The following is a 20,813-nucleotide window of genomic DNA, read 5'->3' as shown; positions in this document are numbered from 1 at the left end:
AATCCTCCAAACAGCTTAAAATATATTTAATTTTTATAATTTTACAGCTCATGACAGGGAGAGAGTTATCCTCATTCAATACAGTACATGTGCTGACTTCATTAAGACCCCAAGGAAACACACAAACCGTTTTTTTTTTCCAAAGACCAGCACTGTGGGGAAATATAGCACCTGTATATCATCCTCTTACATTTATTTTATACTAATGGTGAAATAACCTAACAACTCAAAGGCGTTTTATGTTGGTGTTTCAACATGTAACAGATGAATAACTGGCTCATATGGACAGAGAAGTAATTGTTCTCTATTTTATGTGTAGGATGCTGGATGAATACTTTGAAGAACAGATGAAAGAGATCATTAGACTTTGTTCTCACCAGCGGCAGACACTGCTCTTCTCCGCAACTATGTCCGAAGAGGTGATGCTGTAATCTAAGTCATATTAAAAAAAAAAAATGCAATAGGTGGGAGCTGGAAGGCCTGATTCAACTCCTGGCTTCTTATGTCAGGAATACATTAGATTTCAGATATCTCCCTGCCATAGTTAATAAGTTTGGTCCTGTCTACCTGGGAGTTTGGGTTGTTTCCCATCAGGATTGTGTTCCAGCTAATTCCATTACATCTTCAGAAACAAAACTAAGTAGTAATCCCACAGGGAAAGAAGGAACTCTTTCCATTGGCCACAACAGGTGTGGAGACCCAAGAACACAGTCATCATCATCATGTGTCCCAAAGAAGCTGTCGGGTCGTTTAACCACTTCCGGACCGCCCACCATCGTTATACATCGGCTGTTTGAAGAGGAGTATCGTTATTATGGCAGCAGCTAGCTGCCATAACCCCGGTATCCTCTCCTTCAGTGAGCGGTCTGGTGTAAGATAAGTGGTCTCTGCGGCGGATTTGCCGCAAGATCACTTTTATCGGCGGCTGGAGAGGGTCCCCTCCCTCCCGCCGCACTCCAGTGCCCTCTGCTGCTTACCGGAGCCGTCGGCAGCGGCGGAGGCAATCGGATCTTCACCCTTGCTGTGCATGAAAACGAGTGAGGGGAAGATGGCCCCCACCCGTCTCCATAACAATGCAGGGACGTCACTTCCGCCCACAGCTTTTAAAGGGCCATTTTTTTTAAACGATTTTTTTAAATTACAATTTTTTTTTTTTATTGCATTTTAGTGTAAATATGAGATCTGAGGTCTTTTTGACCCCAGATCTCATATTTAAGAGGTCCAGTCATGCTTTTTTTCTATTATAAGGGATCTTTACATTCCTTGTAATAGGAATAAAAGTGATATTTTTTTTTTTTTTTTTGTAAAATAAATAAATAAAAAAAATATATTTTTTTTAAACTTGCCCCGTCTCAATGAGCTCGGGTGCAGAAGCGAACGCATATGTGAGTAGCGCCCGCATATGAAAAATGGGTTCAAACCACACATGTGAGGTATTGCCACAATCGGTAGAGCGAGAGCAAAAATTTTAGCCCTAGACCTCCTCTATAGCTCAAAACATGCAACCTGTAGAATTTTTTAAACGTTGCCTATGGAGATTTTTAAGGGTAAAAATTTGTTGCCATTCCACGAGCGGGCACAATTTTGAAGCGTGACATGTTGGGTATCAATTTACTTGGCGTAACATTATCTTTCACAATATAAAAAAAAATTGGGCTAACTTTACTGTTGTCTTATTTTTTCCCACAAAAAAGTGCACTGCGCAAATACGGTGTGACAGAAAGTATTGCAACGACCGCCATTTTATTCTCTAGGGTGTTAGAAAAAACTAATTATAATGTTTGGGGGTTCTAAGTAATTTTCTAGAAAAAAAAACTGTTTTTAACTTGTAAACAACAAATCTCACAAAGAGGTTCGGCCCTTAAGTGGTTAAATAAAATTACACTTTTTGCGTGAACAGACACTAATGATGTACAGTGGGCATTCTGGCCACATATCGGGTTTTCGGGTTTTAGCTATTAGTAGTTAACCACTTAAAGACTAGCCTTGTTTTGAGATTTTGGTGTTTACAAGTTTGAAACCGTTTTTTTTTTTTTTTTTTGCTAGAAAATTACTTCGAACCCCCAAACATTATATATTGTTTTTTTTTTTCTAACACCCTAGAGAATAAAATGGCTGTCATTGCAAAACTTTTTTTCACACTGTATTTGCACAGCGGTATTACAAGCGCACTTTTTTTGTAAAAAATTCACTTTTTTGAATAAAACAGTAGGAACAGTAAAGTTAGCCCAATTTTTTTTATATTGTGAAAGATAATGTTACGCCAAGTAAATTTGATACCCAACATGTCACACTTCAAAATTGCGCCCGTTTGTGGAATGGCGTTAAACTTTCACCCTTAAAAATCTCCATAGGCGACGTTTTAAAAATTCTACAGGTTGCATGTTTTGAGTTAGAGAAGGTCTGAGGCTAGAATTATTGCTCTCGGTCTAACGATCGCGGTGATACCTCACGTGTGGTTTGACCACCGTTTTCATATGTGGGCGCTACTCACGTATGCGTTCGCTTCTGCGCGAGAGCTCGTCGGGACAGGGCGCTTTAAAAAATTTTTTTTTTTCTTATTTATTTTACTTTGATTTTATTTATTTTTTCATTGTTTAAAAAAAAAAAAAATTGGGTCACTTTTATTCCTATTACAAGGAATGTAAACATCCCTTGTAATAGAATAAAGCATGACAGGACCTCTTAAATATGAGATCTGGGGTCAAAAAGTCCTCAGATCTCATATTTAGACTAAAATGCAATAATAATAAAAAAAATTTTGTCATTTTGAAAAAAAGTGCCTTTAAGACGTATGGGCGGAAGTGACGTTTTGACGTCGCTTCTGCCCTGCTATGGTATGGAGATGGGTGGGGGCCATCTTAGCCTCACTCGTCTCCATACCCAGCCACGACAAGGACCCGATCGCTGCCGACGGCTCCGGTAAGTGGCGGAGGGAGGGGGGCGGTGATCCTGTGGCGAATCCGCCGCAGAGAACACCATTATCGTAAACACGACCGGCTCCTGAAGAGATGGATACCTCGGTTGTGGCAGCAGCTGCTGCTTTTACCGAGATATCGATCTTCAAAGTGCTGACATATATGTACAGGAGCCGGTTGGCAAGTGGTTAAAGTGGAGCTCTACTCAAAAAGGGCAAGCTCCGCTTGTTTGCTTCCTACCCCCTCCCACCGCAGCCAAATTTTGGCACCTTTCGGGGGGTATCCGCACCCACTTCTATGTAAGATCACCGCATCTTTGTGTGGCGATCTACGAATTTTCCAGCCCTTCAGCATGCCGATTACATTTTTTTTTTTTTCTTGTACAATCCGTTTACAAGCTAGATACCGTACATTTTTTTTGTTTTTTTCAACCGCAATTGGAGCAGCTAAAACTGAACTTTATGTCGATATAATGGACACAAATGATTGCAGCTCTGTAATCAGTACTATATCATGAAATTTATTTTGTGAATATAAGCCGTGAGAATACTTACATCTGACCTGGTAACCTTGCCATCCCTGTACAGCAGGACTGAAGTGTCAATCAGTTCATATGCATGCACAGGGCACATGCTTATAGCAGGAAAGAGCAGAGTGACGCTGAGTTGAGCTGCTTTTCATTTCACTGTCCAGTCATGGGTTCGGATGGGTCTGGGGCAATATGGGTTCACAGAAGTGGGTTGGTTGATGCATGTCCTCAGACTGAGGACATCTTGTGGAAATAAGCATATATTGCGATAAAATTTATTTTTCGATAGGTTTTTTATGTTTGTCTTGTTTTTGGCTTAAAGTGATTGTAAAGTTTTTTTTGTTTTTTTTTTTTAGTTTTGTTTTGCTTTTTCACTCAAAATAACAAATCTGTTATACTTACCTGCTCTATGCAGTGGTTTTGCACCAAGCAGCCCTGTTGAGTGCCTCAACCGCAAGCAGCTTGCTTACATTTTTTTAGAATGCATTGAGATAAAAAAAACGTTTGCCTTTACAACCACTTTAAGAACTTGAATAAGGTTTGGGTCAAGTTTGGCAGGAAAAGTTGTGGATTAAACATTTGACTGCCTTTTTTGTCTTCTGGATCTTTTTGATTGTTTTCATTGAAGTTGCTCTGTTTAAATTGCCCAGGTTTCCTTGAAGACATATGAGCCTATTGACATTTGCATTCCTTTTACAGGTTCAAGATTTGGCTGCTGTGTCTCTCCGCAATCCAGTGCGTGTCTTTGTAAATAGTAACACAGATGTGGCCCCATTCCTGCGCCAAGAATTTGTGAGGATCCGACCAAACCGTGAAGGGGATCGGGAAGCTGTTGTGTGTGGTGTGTAAAGAACAGACTGAAGTGATCGGTCATTACACTACTTTATTACATATGTTTTATATTTGTTAGGCCAGGAATAACAATTTAAAAAAAAAAAAGTTTTTTTTAATTTGGTGAGTTGTCAGCTGTATGTATTATTGTACTCCACATTTACAGCCAACAAGTGCAGTAACCTCCTCTACAGAGCTCAACAGCTAAAGCTGAGTTGTGCACATGCAGGTGACTCTCTACCGTTAAGTACAATTTCAAACAGAGCTAAAGAGTCTGAAGGCAACTGCTTTTGTCATGTTCCTATAATGCTGTAGTTGGGCCACATTCACACAGGGCATACAGTACTGTACACTCGTACAGTGATGTGTTTATCTGCAGAGTGAGATTGGGGACACACGCACCTACATGGATGTCATATCGGGACACAGCGGCTGTGTCCATGCAGCCTCTGTGTCCCAATAGACCCCAACAGAACTGCCAGCCAGGGATGTATGGGTATTGCACTCCCTGCGTGAACAAAGCCTAATCGTGTGTCTTTCCTAGGATCTGCATACTCCATGTTATGTGTCTGCAGCATTTAACCCAACTACCATTTTCAATATATCCCATTACTAGAACCAAGTGGTAGCTGCCACGTCAGAGAGCAATACACAAAATCATTATTTTAAATCTATAAAATCAAGGTATTATAACCTACCATGACCTTTCTTTTAGCTCTCCTGACCCGCACCTTCCAGGATCACGTTATGCTCTTTACACAAACCAAGAAACAAGCTCACCGAATGCACATCGTATTGGGTCTGATGGGTCTGCGAGTTGGTGAGCTTCACGGAAATCTTTCACAGACACAGCGTCTGGAGGCCCTCAGGTAACGAGATTCTTCTTTTAAAGCAGAACTACACTGCATCTGAGTACCAAAAACACAATTTAATTCATTTTTAGTATTCAGAACAAACTCATCCATCCATGTCTCCATGCTTTATTATGCTGAGAAACCACTTTGAAAAATGCTACCCTAGCATTTCTGGCAGTGGCCATCTTGAGTAAAAGCAGATGATTCATGTAGCATTTACTTCTGAAATCCACCTACCCTTATCTCAGGAATGCAGGCAGGCAGGAGGGTGTACTTAGCTGAGAAAGCCCCTCCTGAAGACTCCTGGGATATATGACATAATGGGAGACACGCAGAGACCATTCAGAACATGCAACATGACTTGCGCATGCGCAGTAGGGAACCAGACTGGGAAGCTACAAGGCTTCACTTCTTGATTCCCTTACTGAAGATGCCGGCGCCTGCACCCTGAGCCGAGGGACAGGTCGGCTTCGGGTGAGGACATCGTGGGCGCCCTGGACAGGTAAGTGTTCTTATTTTAAAAGTCAGCAGCTGCTGTATTTGTAGCTGCTGACTTTTTCAAAAAAAAAAAAATTCCGGCTGAACTCCACTTTAAAGATGTTCTTTCCTTCGAGGGAAAAAAAAAAGAAAGAAAAGAATATTATATTTTCTATCTATCTATGAATGTTAGAGCAGTATAAGGATTAAAAGTTGTCAGTGTTGATTAAAAGAATGAAGTTCGGTTTAAGATATGATCACCAAAACTGATCTTTAAACCACTGTTTGCTATTGTTTGCCCTTTACTCCTATTTTGTAGACGATTTAAAGATGAGCAGATCGATATTCTGGTGGCTACAGATGTTGCAGCTCGAGGGTTGGATATTCAAGGAGTTAAAACGGTGAGCTAAATGCAGAGCAACTGTATGATATCTTCAGTATGGTTAAAACAACTTGGTAATTTTGTTGGCCTTCAATCAAATAAGTGGAACCAGTGATATCTGTCACCTCTTCAGCAATGATCGAGGTATCTTTTTTTTTTTTTTTTTTTTTTTTTTTTTTTTTTTTTTTTTTTTGGGGCCAACTATTTTCTACATAGTAAAAGTGATCCAAGCAGCTGTTTTCTGCCCACCCGTTCACTTTTACAGGCGGCAGAAGGGGGTCACCCGACCCTACCACCGCCTTTACAGGGCTCTCCCATCTCACTGAGGAGCCCGGTATCAATGCAACTGGTAGTATCTGATGCTGTACAAAGAGTGAGAGGAACTTCTGTTGTTACCCCCCCCCTGTGATGTCAGAAACCAATACTGGCATGTAAAGCATCTGATCAATATCTATGTGATCCGATGCTTTTGTAGCCAGATGGGGATAAAAAATAAATTGTAAAGCGACCCTGTATCTCCTCCATACTGCCTTTCCCACACGCATGTTGGTCCTGCATGCATATGTAAACAGCGATTGCACCATACATGTGCGATATCGTCAGAGTGAGAGCAATAATTCTAGGGCCAGACCTCCTGTGTAACTCCTAAGCTGAGATTTTTAGGTAGCATAGTACCACAGGCATATGCAATTTTAAAGTGTGACATGTTTGGTATCTGTTTACAGGTCGTCATATATCAACTTTTTATATTTTACAAAAAAAAATGTAATTGTGTTTTTTGTATGCACTGAAATTCATGAAAGTGTATTTTCCTGAAAATTTGTGTTTTGATAAACCGTTACACAAATATTGTGCAACATAAAAAATTGCAACAATCATTTTGTTCTCCAGGGCATCTGCTTAAAAGAAATATTCATACAATTTCTCATACAACATCCTGTTATTCCTTCAGGTAATTAATCTTACTATGCCCGCCACAATGAAGCACTACGTTCACAGGGTTGGCCGTACAGCCCGTGCTGGCAAGGCTGGGCGTTCTGTTTCTCTGGTTGGCGAAGAAGAAAGGAAAATAATGAAGGACATTGTTAAGAAAGCACAGGCTCCCGTGAAGGCCAGAGTCCTTCCTCAAGGTGAGACTGGCTGGTGAGAGGCTTGGTGACATTTCAGCTGAATGACAGAGACTCTTGTAATTTTAACCTTTTATGGGTGTTTTCCATCAGATGTGATCTCTAAGTTTCGGGAAAAGATCAAGAACATGGAAAAGGAGATTTATGCAGTGTTACAGCTAGAAAAAGAGGAGAAGGAGATGCATAAGTCTGAGGCTCAGGTGGGAGGAACTTATTTGTACCGCTCTGTGTGTGTTTGTTTTTAATTTTTTTATTTTTTCCCTCTGTGCCAAAATCTGATATGTGCTCTATGCTTGCTGCACTGTTATTAGTTGTTGTTCCCAGCTCTGTGGACTAAACACATCTCCCTCTTATGTTACGGAGAATTCGGGGGAAGTGTCCAGTAGTCTTTTTAGGGTTCCCCACAACATGGTAGGGAGATGTTCTGTATTTCTGTCCTAGGCTGACTGTTGCTTTTCCATAGGTACAGTATGGTGAGTGTTCACCTAGGACAGGAAGTGTCTTATTAGCAGGATCCCCAGGTAACAAAGCCTGACAAAAAAACAAATGCAGCCACCACTGGACTGGAAACTGTTTTCTTGGGTTTAGATGGAAGTAAACCCTCCTCTTCTTTTCAGCCATGGAAGCTGCCATCTTGGCCTCTGCTTGATCAACTTTTTTTCCTCTGTGTCAAATGTGTCAAAATCTGATATGTGCTCTATGACAGTTTGGTTGAGAGCACAACCAATCTGACCACTACATTTCCGACACGTGCCGGGCATGGGACACTTTTTTTAAACTTAAATCGTTGGGTTGACTTCCGCTTTAAGTTTTGTTTTTTGTTTTTTTTTTTTTTTGTTTTTTTCTTCAATGCATTAAGGTGGAAAACCTGTGCTGTAGCAGCCCCCCAGACCCCCCCCCCCCTTTTCTTACCTAAGCCCGATACGATCCAGCGATGTGCACGAGTGCCTCCTCATTGGACAGATTGATAGCAGCTATTGGCTCCCGCTGCTGTCAATCAAATCCAGTGACGCAGGGCTGAGTCCCGCTGCCTGTGTCAATGGACACAGCAGCGGGACTCAGGAGTGAGCCCACATGGGTGCCCCAAGCAGGTTTCCGTGGGGACACCCAATGAAGAGGAGGAGCCCGGAGTGCAGGCGGGGGACCCAAGAAGAAGAGGATCGGGGGCTGCTCTGTGCTTACATGGAGCAGGTAAGTATGGGCATGTTTGTTATTTTTATAGTTAAAAAAAAAATTGGTTTACAAGCACTTTAAGTGTGTGATTACATATCCTGACAAAAACATACTATTTGGAACAAAAGCTCTAATTACACTGGCAAGTACAAATTAAGCCACACTGGCGCATTAAAAAGTACCACTGTAAAGTGTGAGGCAAATTACACACATACACAATTGGTATGTGCCCCCCCCCAACACAACTGTTACATGAATAGCCACTTTTTCTCTGCTTGGTATTGCTTTGGTTTCTTTTGAAGTTGCAAATGTGCATTTTTGTGTGGTTTTCAGATAAAGTCGGCACAAGATAGACTGCAAGAAGGAAATCAACCTCAGGGTCTGGAGAGAAGCTGGTTCCAGACCAGGGAAGAGAGAAAGAAAGAAAAGTGTAGGTGGAGAAATGGGCCTGCAGCGGGGGTTATAACAAAAAAAAAAATTGTAGCATGTTTAGACTTGAATTGGCCTTGGGTGTAGAAAAATTTCAGTAAAGCAACCTGTTTGTATTAGCACTTGCAGCTAGTTGGGTTACAATGAAAATTTTATTAGTGTTTACCTGCCATTAAGAATTGTATTGCTGTCATGGCAGTCGTGAGATTTACATTGCCTTTCCAGATAACATGGTCATCTTGGTGACCTTGTCTTCCTCTACTGCTAAGCCAAGGCTCGCCAAATCTCAAGTGCCAGGTCACCATATCGACCAAAAATTGCATTTCGACTCCTGGGCTCCCACCAGCCCATCCACCGCTGGCACCAAGCGCAAGCAACTCCCACTGCCTGACTCCCCGAACATGCAGGGCCAGGTAGCCGATCCAGTGGCTGAGCTACCAAGGTTGCAATTGCGGCCGAGCCCTGAAGTTCTGCCATTGTGGAGGGCGTCCCCAGGACGGCTGTACCAACTTTTAGCACTGGGCTCTGCTAATGTCAGCTGCGCCTGCCTTCCTGTGGTCTCTGCCTTCTCCCCTGCCTGCCTCAGTGATCTCTTTTGCATTCCAGTCATTGGTTGTGGGACCGCTGGGTGTGCTAGCAACTAATGACACACTGCACAGACTAGATGGGTGAACAATACCCCTGGAGTCGCAGCTGCTCCACCTTCCAGCTCCATCCTTCAACTCTGGCTCCCAGCTGCAGACACCTGTTGGCTTGCAGGTGCTTCTGAGTCCCACTGGTAAGACAATCTATGGGTAGAGGCGCTGATGTACAGGGACCGAGAGCTAATTGGGTTGCTGACTGCTGCTGACCAGATGAGACGTCGCCACCCCCTCCCATTAGATCAGAGTCCCCCAATATCAGCATCCACCCCCCTTAGTGACCTACCATTACATCAGCACCCCCCCCCCCCCCAGTTAGATCAGTCCCTTTATATTCTCATCCCCGATTAGATCAGAGTCCCTTCATATTAGCGCCCCCCCCCCCCCCCAATTGTATCAGAGTCCCCTTGTAGAGATCAGTGTTTGCCCATCTCTGCCTCCATAAACAAAGCCCTGCCAGTCAAAAGGGCTAGAATCAATGCAAATTTCTCAAGCCCTGTGTTAAGCAACACAACTTCGCGAACTCCCTACCCCTGCATGAGCTGCAGCATCTGGATGACCTTCTCCTCTGCTCACGGTTCTCCATTCTGCATGATCCTTGTCAGCATATGCAAAACACGATTGGCCCTGCTGGTCTACAATATTGTTGGAGACGTCACATGATTGGCCAGTAATGCCACCGGCGCATGCACACTGTGCTCTGAATGATAGCAACATTCAAGTGTGCCATCCATTCAGAGTGCTGTGCCTCGATCGTGACTCCCATGTGCATGCGTCTTTATTACCGATTTAAGACTAAGTCACATTCAGCTGCTCACATTGGTTTAATTAAAAATAGTGGAGAGTAGATATCCCAATCCAGTCTCCTTTATGCATCACTGTGCTAAGCACACCACAGTCCATCTGGGTCATAAAATTGACCCACAGTGTGTGGCCAGTTGGGAGCTCCCTTGAAGTCTTCTCCACAGAGCATATTCGTAAAGCACATTGTATTTGGCATAAGTATTCAGACCCTTTGCAACACTTATAATTTAGCTCAGGTGTCCCGTTCTCATGATCGTTGCTTAGATGTTTCTACACCCGGATTGGAGTCCACCTGTGGTAAATTAAATTGATTGGACATGATTTGGAAAGGCACACACCTCTCTATAAAAGGCCTTAAGCTGGCAATACATTATACAATTTTCTTATTCAATTTTCTTTAGATTTACCTTCAACTATGTAGTATAAAGGCCTACCTGATTGCATACAATTTGAAACTGTCTAGGTTTGACCTCATATTCTATGGTTTTGGTAAATCTAAAGGGAAATTATACAAGAACATTGTATAATATGTATGGGCCAGCCTTACAGGTGACAATGCATACTGTATTAGAGCAAAAGCCACAAGGTAAAAGGAACTGCTTGCAGGGCTCAGAGACAGGATTATTGCCAGTCACAGATCTGGGGAAGGCTACAAAAAATTTCTGCTGCACTGAAGGTTCCTAAGGGCACCATAATTCTCAAATGAAAGAAGTGTGGCACAATCTGGACTTCCAAGAGCTGGTCGTCTGGCCAAACTGAGCAATTGGGGGACAAGGGTCTTAGTAAGAGCGGTGACTTAGAACCTGATAGTCACTCTGAGCTCCAGAAATCCTGTGTGGAGATGGAGAGAAAAAGTTCCAGAAGAATAACCATCACTGCAACCCTCCACCAATTTGGGCTTTATGGCAGAGTGGCTAGACGGAAGCCTCTCCTCAGTACAAATCACATGAAAGCGTGCATGGAGTTTGCTAAAAAAAAAGCTTTTTTTATGCAGTGTGTTGTTTCAAGCTAAGGTGCTTATTTCTTTTTCTTTTTCAATCTACCAGTATCCCATGCTCTTCAGGAATTTGATTTGGCATTGCGAGGAAAAAAAAAGAGGAAGAAGTTCATAGCGGATGTTAAAAAGAAAGACATGACAGTAAGACAGAACAAAAGGACTGTTCAGTTTCCTGAATTCCATCTTTGCTTTTGTGTGACCTGTATTCTCTCTTTACAGGCTGAAGAGCGCTCTCAGTTTGAAGTCTTGAAGGCTCAGATGTATGCGGAGCGTGTGGCCAAGAGAGACCGCAAGCCCAAGAGAGCACGGGCAATGCCTGTGGAAGATGAAGTCGCAGGTAAGCACAAGTAGTGGTATTAGTGGAAAATAGTTGCCTATTTTAACTGAAAGATGCTTGTCATAACAAACAGGAAAACCGAACCTGCTGAGATTGCCTTTGAAAATGCTAGTTGGATGCCTCTCATGCTTCTATGTTTTTCCCCTTTCCCCATTCTTTGTCAACATCTCTCTGCTGGCTTCTTGATCATAGTGTACATCCCTGCCTTTGTAGTTGGGGTTCATTGACTTTTAAGTGGTTGGTGGACGGATCAGATCTTATGTCTACCAGCCCCATAGAAGCCTCTCGGACTAACCTGTGCGAGTGCAATTGTTGAATCAAAAAGCCAGCAGAAAGATGTAAACAATGCTGCAGTTTTAGGAGCAAGATCTAGGCACAACCCCTGGCAAAATGTATGGAATCACCACTCTTGTAAAATGTTCATTCATTTGTTTAATTGTGTAAAAAAAAAAAAAACTATATTTTTATTTAACGTGGTTTCGAAACTTCTGGTTTTAAGAAACATTTAAAAAAAAATAGCTGTAGTCAGTTGCAACTGTTTTTGCAGATCAAGCAGGAAAGAAAGGAAAAAAATATGGAATTACTAAACTCTGAGGAATATGTTATTGGAATCACCATGTACGTTGCAGTTCTAAAACAAACATCTGCATCAGATTACATCCTGAAAAATGATGTCCTCATCACCAAACATCCTTTCAGATGATGGAATAAGAAAGTGTCCAAAATCTCAATATATTTGAAGATTTAATAACATCATCTCCCCCCGTACCTTTTACCTGACATGCAACCCCATATCATCAATGATTGTGGAAATTTGCATGTTTTTCTTCAGTCTTCATACATTTCATTAAAACAGCACCAAACAAAAGTTCCCGCATCATCACCCTTGCCCAATGCAGATTTGTGATTCATCGCTGTATATCCCTTTCATCCAGTCATCCACGGTCATGATTGCTTTTCTTTAGCCTACTGTAGGCTAAATAAAAGCAATTATGAACTGTAGATGACTGGATGAAAGTGATATTCAGCGATGAATTCCGAATCTGCATTGGGCAGGGTGATGATGCTGGAACGTTTATTATTGTGTTTTGGAGGGGGAGAATGGGCTACAGATGCTTTGTGTAGTGTGGACAAAAATCTAAGGTCAGCAGACCTTAGACAGAGCGATAGTTGCAGGAAAGAATCTCTTGAATCGCTCATGACACATCACAGGAAGCACTTCCATGGTTAACAGAGGACAGAATTCAAATTAGACTTGGGAAACTTAACATTAATCACTGGGACCAAATGGCTTGCATCTGAGGGTACTTGGGGAACTCAGTCAAGTAATTGCCAGACCATTGTTCCTAATTTTTACTGACAGTCTACTGACTGGAATGGTACCAGCTGATTGGAGGAAAGCCAATGTAGCACCAGTTTTTAAAAAGGGCCCAAAACATATCCCTGGGAATTACAGACCAGTTAGCCTAACATCAATAGTATGCAAACTCTTGGAGGGGATGATAAGGGACTATATACAAGATTTTAGTAATGAGAATGGTATCATAAGCAGTAATCAGCATGGATTCATGAAGAATCTTTCTTGCCAAACCAATCTATTAACCTTCTATGAGGAGGTGAGTTGCCATCTAGATAAAGGAAGGCCCGTGGATGTGGTGTATCTGGATTTTGCAAAAGCATTTGACACAGTTCCCCATAAACATTTACTGTACAAAATAAGGTTCGTTGGCATGGATCATAGGGTGAATACATGGATTGAAAACTTGCTACAAGGGCGAGTTCAAAGGGTGGTGATAAATGGGGAGTACTCGGAATGGTCAGGGGTGGGCAGTGGGGTTCAATCTCTGTATTTTTAGATGATACTAAGCTAAGAAGGGCAATAACTTCTCTGTAGGATGTGGAAACCTTGCAAAAAGATCTGAACAAATTAATGGGGTGGGCAACTACATGGCAAATTAGGTTTAATGTAGAAAAATGTAAAATAATGCATTTGGGTGGCAAAAATATGAATGCAATCTACTCACTAGGGGGTGAACTTCTGGGGGAATCTAGGATGGAAAAGGACCTGGGGGTCCTAGCAGATGATAGGCTCAGCAATGGCAGGTAATGCCAAGCTGCTGCTAATAAAGCAAACAGAATATTGGCATGCATTAAAAAGGGGACCAACTTCAGAGAGAAAACGATAATTCTCCCGCTCTACAAGACTCTGGTCCAGCCGCACCTAGAGTATGCTGTCCAGTTCTGGGCACCAGTCCTCAGGAAGGATGTACTGGAGATGGAGTGAGTACAAAGAAGGGCAACAAAGCTAATAAAGGGTCTGGAGGATATTAGTTATGAGGAAAGGTTGTGAGCACTGAACTTATTCCCTCTGGAGAAGAGACGCTTGAGAGGGAATATGATTTTAATTTACAAATATCATACTGGTGACCCCACAATAGGGATAAAACTTTTTCATGGAAGGGAGTTTAACAAGACACTCATTAAAATTAGAAGAAGTGAAAGTGATGGGAAATCCAAACTGGAATAGAAGGGAACTCATCTTGGTTACCACTAAGAGGGTATTTTCCTTACTGTGAAGAGATTTCCTCTACTTCCTGTTGTGTCAACAGAACATGGAGAAGGGAAATCTCCCTGATGGGGACGTAGGTGCTGAAAAAAACCTGACAATTAAGCTCTTGCTAATCTACAACTAAAAACCTGTTGCCCTGTAATACAAGTTACTCTAATTTCAAATCATGGCAGAGCCCTCTACTTTTTGTTTTTCAGCCAAACCATCAAAGCCAAAGAAACAGAAGAAAAGCACAGTGTTTGATGAGGAACTAACAAACACAAGCCGCAAAGCCCTGAAAAAATACAGAGCGGGGTAAGTCACTTCTCATCCATCATCCCATGATGAGGAAGTAGTGGTTCATTAAGTCAAGTGCAGCAGTCAGAGGGTTTATTATTCATATAGGCACAATTGATTACCCTTTGGCAGAGGCTGGTAGAAGGAACTGCAGTATTGAAACACATCCAAAAACCAAAGCAGTTTCAACCAAAAAAAAAAAAAAGTCTACAATATTATTGGTAACAGCATTAATGTAAAACGGCATTGAACAATAACTGGCCCTCCTAAATGGCCAGCATTCCCAGTAAAACACTACAGTATGCATTTCTCTCTGGACCGTACAGTCAGTTATACACAGGACCAGGTTCAGTTTTTGACTGCTGTAGTACCCAGCAATAGAATAATGCTGGGAACATTTTGGGGTTTGTGAATTGCCTTGCACTTTAACCCACAGCTGAGCTAAGATAACCATGCAGGCACTTCAGATGGTCATTCAGAGGCATTGTAGTGTGAATACTTTGAAGCGTTGTGGCCACAAACAGGAAAAGTCGCATTTAAAATTTTTCCAGTTCATGTTTTGTGTGGAAATCTTCCTGTTTGTGCTCTTTTCAGAGATCTAAACTAGTTTGTAGTTTGTGTAAATAGTGTGGTTTGAGGTTCTTTTTTTCTTGCAGCCCATCTTTTGAAGACCGAAAACGCCTGGGAATACAGCAGCGCAGGAAAGGAAATTTTAAATCTAAGTCACGGTATGTTGGGAAATATAAGATTGTAATCTTTAATATTTTTGTTCTTTGTTAATCAGAAGAGTTATGTTCCACCCATGTGGTGCTTTGTGTTATTTTTGCCTTCCATGAGGGAACAGCATTCTTTTTGATATTGATGAACCCTATGCAAGGGGCATTAAAGTGGTTTAAAGTCAAGTTTTTTTTTTTTATCTTAATGCAATCTATGCATTAAGATAAAAAGCCTTCTGTGTGCAGCAGTGCCCCCCCCCCCAATACTTACCTGAGCCCCATCTCTATCCAGCAATGTCCGAGTGCCTCATCCGTTTGGGACTCTCCCTCCTGATTGGCTGAGATACAGCAGCACCATTGGCTCCCGCTGCTGTTAAACTGTTAGCCAATCAGGAGAGAGGAGCAGGGCCTAGTCGCGGCTCCATGTGTGAATGGATACACGGAGCTTCAGCTCTGTTCGGGTGCCCAGTGACCTGAGAAGAGGAGGTTCTGGGCTGCCCTGTGCAAAACCACTGCTCAGAGCAGGTAAGTATAACGTGTTTGTTATTTTTATTAAAAAAAAAAACGAGACTTTACATTACATCACTTTAATGTGCATGAGAATTTGATGCCAGAGCTACATGTAATTCATCCTCAACTGATGCCCATATATTGCCTGGAGTGTGGTTTACAAGCTTTATCACTTCAGTGCCGTTAATGTCCAAGTATATTCAGATGATTTTGCAGTTTTTCTATTACCTTGTGGCCATGTACAATGATTGATGCACACCCCCATTAATACATAACGCCACCTAATTCTGATCAAAAGATAACAATTGATTACTTACTTTTCGAGTCTATACACTGTGCCATTGTACCTCTGTTTAGAGGCAGTAGTAAAGTAAACCTGTTATGCATCTAACTTACCAGTTCTGTTGCTTCTTAAAATATTATTGAATATGACAATTTTTATTTTTTTTTGTCATATCTTTATACCAAAATAAATATAATTTTGTAAAAAAAGAATTGAGTAAACCTGTTGGTGGATACCAATTGCATATTTCTTTTCCATAGCAGCCTCACTAGGTGACACAAAAAAAAAAGCTCTGACAATGTATCATATTTTGTTTTTCTTCAAAGCTGACAAAATCCTTGCTTTTTTTTTTTTTTTTTTTTAATTTATAACAAACGTCTTAGTTGCCTCCTCTGTGGAGTTCGTTTTGCACAGAGTGGCCCCGATCATCCTCTTCTGGGGTCCCTCAGCGGCGCTAGTAGCTCCTCCCCGCATCGAGTGCCCACGTCTGAGAAGCGCTCTCCTTCGGTGGACACACGTGCGGGTCACACAGAAAGCAGGACTCAGCCCCGCGTCATTGGATTTGATTGAGAGTAGCAGGAGCCAATTGCTGCACTACTATCAATCTATCCAATCAGGACACGAGACACCAGCTAGAGCTGGTGTGCTCGTCCCCGTGGAGAAGAAAACCGGGTTCAGGTAAGTAAAACGGGAGCACTGGGGGGCTGCAATGCTACAGAAGGTTTTTCACCTTAATGCATTAGGATGAAAAACCATGAGGGTTTACAACCCCTTTAAAATACATTTCTGGAATGGCTCCAACTTGGACCTCTTGCAGTGCCGGTTGGTAGACAGTGTTTAACTTAACCACTTGCCGACCGCCTAACGCAGATATACGTCGGCAGAATGGCACGGGCAGGCAGAATCACGTACGATCGGACCCCCCCCCCGGTGCCAGCGGCAGTCGGCATTTCACTGGGAGCGTTGGGAGGCGAGGGGGAGACCATCCGATCGTGGCCCCCCCTCGCGATCGCTCCCAGCCAATCGGAATCCTCCCCTGCCTGTGTGTAGTTTCACACAGGCAGAGGATGTGATGTCATCTCTCCATGGCTTGCCAGTTTCCGTTCCAGCGCCGAGGAGAGAAGACATGTAAGTGCACAAAACACAAACACACACAGTAGAACATGCCAGTAAAACACCCCCGATCGCCCCCCGATCCCTCCCACCCCCCTCCCTGTCACAAACTGACACCAAGCAGTATTTTTTTTTTTTTTCTGATTACTGATTGGTGTCAGTTTGTGACAGTTACAGTGTTAGGGCAGTGAGTGGTAGACCCCAATTTTTTCAAAAAAGAGTACCTGTCACTACCTATTGCTATCATAGGGGATATTTACATTCCCTGAGATAACAATAAAAATGATTTAAAAAAAAAAATGAAAGGAACAGTTTTAAAATAAGATAAAAAAAAATAATAATAATAAAGAAGAAGAAAAAAAAAAAAAAAAAAAAAAAAAAAAAAAGCACCCCTGTCCCCCCTGCTCTCGCGCTAAGGCGAACGCAAGCGTCGGTCTGGCGTCAAATGTAAACAGCAATTGCACCATGCATGTGAGGTATCACCGCGAACGTCAGATCGAGGGCAGTAATTTTAGCAGTAGACCTCCTCTGTAAATCTAAAGTGGTAACCTGTAAAGGCTTTTAAAAATGTATTTAGTTTGTCGCCACTGCACGTTTGTGCGCAATTTTAAAGCATGTCATGTTTGGTATCCATGTACTCGGCCTAAGATCATATTTTTTATTTCTTCAAACATTTGGGCAATATAGTGTGTTTTAGTGCATTAAAATTTCAAAAAGTGTGTTTTTTCCCCAAAAAATGCGTTTGAAAAATCGCTGCGCAAATACTGTGTGAAAAAAAAAAAAAATGAAACACCCACCATTTTAATCTGTAGGGCATTTGCTTTAAAAAAAATATATAATGTTTGGGGGTTCAAAGTAATTTTCTTGCAAAAAAAAATTTATTTTTTTATGTAATCAAAAAGCGTCAGAAAGGGCTTTGTCTTCAAGTGGTTAGAAGAGTGGGTTATGTGTGAAGCTTCTAAATGTTGTGCATAAAATGCCAGGACAGTTCAAAACCCCCCCAAATGACCCCATTTTGGAAAGTAGACACCCCAAGCTATTTGCTGAGAGGCATGTCGAGTCCATGGAATATTTTATATTGTGACACAAGTTGCGGGAAAGAGACAATTTTTTATTTTTTTTATTTTTTTTTTGCGCAAAGTTGTCACTAAATGATATATTGCTCAAACATGCCATGGGAATATGTGAAATTACACCCCAAAATACATTCTGTTGCTTCTCCTGAGTACGGGGATACCACATGTGTGAGACTTTTTGGGAGCCTAGCCGCGTACGGGACCCCGAAAACCAAGCACCGCCTTCAGGCTTTCTAAGGCCGTAAATTTTTGATTTCACTCTTCACTGCCTATCACAGTTTCGGAGGCCATGGAATGCCCAGGTCGCAAAAAACCCCCCCAAATGACCCCATTTTGGAAAGTAGACACCCCAAGCTATTTGATGAGAGGTATAGTGAGTATTTTGCAGACCTCACTTTTTGTCACAAAGTTTTGAAAATTGAAAAAAGAAAAAAAAAATGTTTTTTTCTCGTCTTTCTTTATTTTCAAAAACAAATGAGAGCTGCAAAATACTCATCATGCCTCTCAGCAAATAGCTTGGGGTGTCTACTTTCCAAAATGGGGTCATTTGGGGGGGGTTTGTGCCACCTGGGCATTCCATGGCCTCTGAAACTGTGATAGGTAGTGAAGAGTGAAATCAAAAATTTACACCCTTAGAAATCCTGAAGGCGGTGATTGGTTTTCGGGGCCCCGTACGCGGCTAGGCTCCCAAAAAGTCTCACACATGTGGTATCCCCGTACTCAGGAGAAGTAGCTAAATGTATTTTGGGGTGCAATTCCACATATGCCCATGGCCTGTGTGAGCAATATATCATTTAGTGACAACTTTGTGCAGAAAAAAAAAAAATTTGTCACTTTCCCGCAACTTGTGTCAAAATATAAAACATTCCATGGACTCAACATGCCTCAAAGCAAATAGCTTGGGGTGTCTACTTTCCAAAATGGGGTCATTTGGGGGGGGTTTATGCCATCTGGGCATTTTATGGCCTTCAAAATTGTGATAGGTAGTGAGGAGTAAAATCAAAAATGTACGCCCTTAGAAATCCTGAAGGTAGTGATTGGTTTTCGGGGCCCCGTACGCGGCTAGGCTCCCAAAAAGTCCCACACATGTGGTATCCCCATACTCAGGAGAAGCAGCTAAATGTATTTTGGGGTGCAATTCCACATATGCCCATGGCCTGTGTGAGCAATATATCATTTAGTGACAACTTTTTGTAATTTTTTTTTTTTTTTGTCATTATTCAATCACTTGGGACAAAAAAAATGAATATTCAATGGGCTCAACATGCCTCTCAGCAATTTCCTTGGGGTGTCTACTTTCCAAAATGGGGTCATTTGTGGGGGTCATTTGTGGGGGTTTTGTACTGCCCTGCCATTTTAGCACCTCAAGAAACGACATAGGCAGTCATAAATTAAAGGCTGTGTAAATTCCAGAAAATGTACCCTAGTTTGTAGGCGCTATAACTTTTGCGCAAACCAATAAATATACACTTATTGACATTTTTTTTACCAAAGACATGTGGCCGAATACATTTTGGCCTAAATGTATGACTAAAATTGAGTTTATTGGATTTTTTTTTAGAACAAAAAGTAGAAAATATCATTTTTTTTCAAAATTTTCGGTCTTTTTCCGTGTATAGCGCAAAAAATAAAAATGGCAGAGGTGATCAAATACCATCAAAAGAAAGCTCTATTTGTGGGAAGAAAAGGACGCAAATTTCGTTTGGGTACAGCATTGCATGACAGCGCAATTAGCAGTTAAAGCGACGCAGTGTCAAATTGTAAAAAGTGCTCTGGTCAGGAAGGGGGTAAAACCTTCCGGGGCTGAAGTGGTTAATTGGCCCTCAACCTTTATGTAACTGGTGCTGGATACGTCAGTCAGCCTTTTGTTTGAAACCTGTCAGACGACACTTTGAGACTGGTGGCGCTCAATCCCAGCTGTCACTGACAGCTCTGGGTCCTCCCAGATGCTTGACAACCAATTCAAAATGGCTCCCAATCATGTGATCACTATTGTTAGCTACTGTATGACCTAGTGATCACATGTAGGCTGGAGGCTTCCTTGACACAATAAGCTTTCATCCTGCAGATGGCAGTGTTTATCTGTCCAATCTTGTAATTGTCCGATAGAATGACATAGTTATGTTGAAAATGGACACAAGTCCATCCAGTTCAAACCAATTACAGTAATAAATATATTTTTGGACATATTGTCAGCCTATAATAAACCCAGTGTGTCAAATAAAACTTCATAATGTACTCAAAAATGTATAAACATTTATATAGTTAAAAATTAGTCATACAGCTATTGTCTGGTTAACTGAAATTGCTAAACTTGGGAATCTGACCTCCAATCAGGAAATGGTTAAGAGCAAGGCTGTTATAGGTAAAAGATGCCTAATCTAATAAAAATGTATTTTTCGTCTCAGGTATCGCAGGAAGTGATGTCGTCATGTTCTGATTTTTGCAAGACATTCTACAAAAAAGACTTTATCTGGACTAAATACTTCATGTATCTGGAGGTCAAGCACTATCCAACACAGAGTATTCCGGTACAAGTGATGTATGTACTGGTTCTGGTCAGCAATTAAGTAATGAAAACAGGACAGCCCCCAGAGCTCTCTGTTTTTTTTCAAAAACAAGTGGCTGATTTACTATGTATATTTTCTTGATGGGTACCCTATAAGCCCAGAAGATGGTTCCATGATCACAGCAACCAATGGATGAAAGAACACCATATTGTATTTTTGTTTGCAATGTGAACTAATTTTTATTAAAATATTTTTTTGAAA

The 20,813-nt window shown here is 41.6% G+C and overlaps 1 protein-coding gene across 1 annotated transcript in view; it reads left to right on the top strand.

The window, feature by feature from the left end:
* Nucleotides 1–20,813, top strand: part of DDX27 (DEAD-box helicase 27) — a 45,024-nt gene extending 24,211 nt beyond the window's left edge. The window contains exons 10-21 of the mRNA XM_073606294.1: nt 320–419; nt 4,147–4,288; nt 4,994–5,147; nt 5,929–6,010; nt 6,944–7,121; nt 7,212–7,318; nt 8,625–8,721; nt 11,212–11,303; nt 11,382–11,499; nt 14,266–14,362; nt 15,001–15,072; nt 20,451–20,813. Coding sequence (XP_073462395.1) covers nt 320–419; nt 4,147–4,288; nt 4,994–5,147; nt 5,929–6,010; nt 6,944–7,121; nt 7,212–7,318; nt 8,625–8,721; nt 11,212–11,303; nt 11,382–11,499; nt 14,266–14,362; nt 15,001–15,072; nt 20,451–20,466 — 1,255 coding nt within the window. The 3' untranslated portion in view covers nt 20,467–20,813. The remainder of the gene's footprint in view (nt 1–319; nt 420–4,146; nt 4,289–4,993; nt 5,148–5,928; nt 6,011–6,943; nt 7,122–7,211; nt 7,319–8,624; nt 8,722–11,211; nt 11,304–11,381; nt 11,500–14,265; nt 14,363–15,000; nt 15,073–20,450) is intronic.

This window comes from Aquarana catesbeiana, linkage group LG12 (assembly GCF_042186555.1).
Source record: "Aquarana catesbeiana isolate 2022-GZ linkage group LG12, ASM4218655v1, whole genome shotgun sequence".
NCBI lineage: Eukaryota > Metazoa > Chordata > Amphibia > Anura > Ranidae > Aquarana > Aquarana catesbeiana.
The sequence above is the reverse complement of the archived record's forward strand: the minus strand, read 5'-3'. Positions and strand labels throughout refer to the sequence as shown.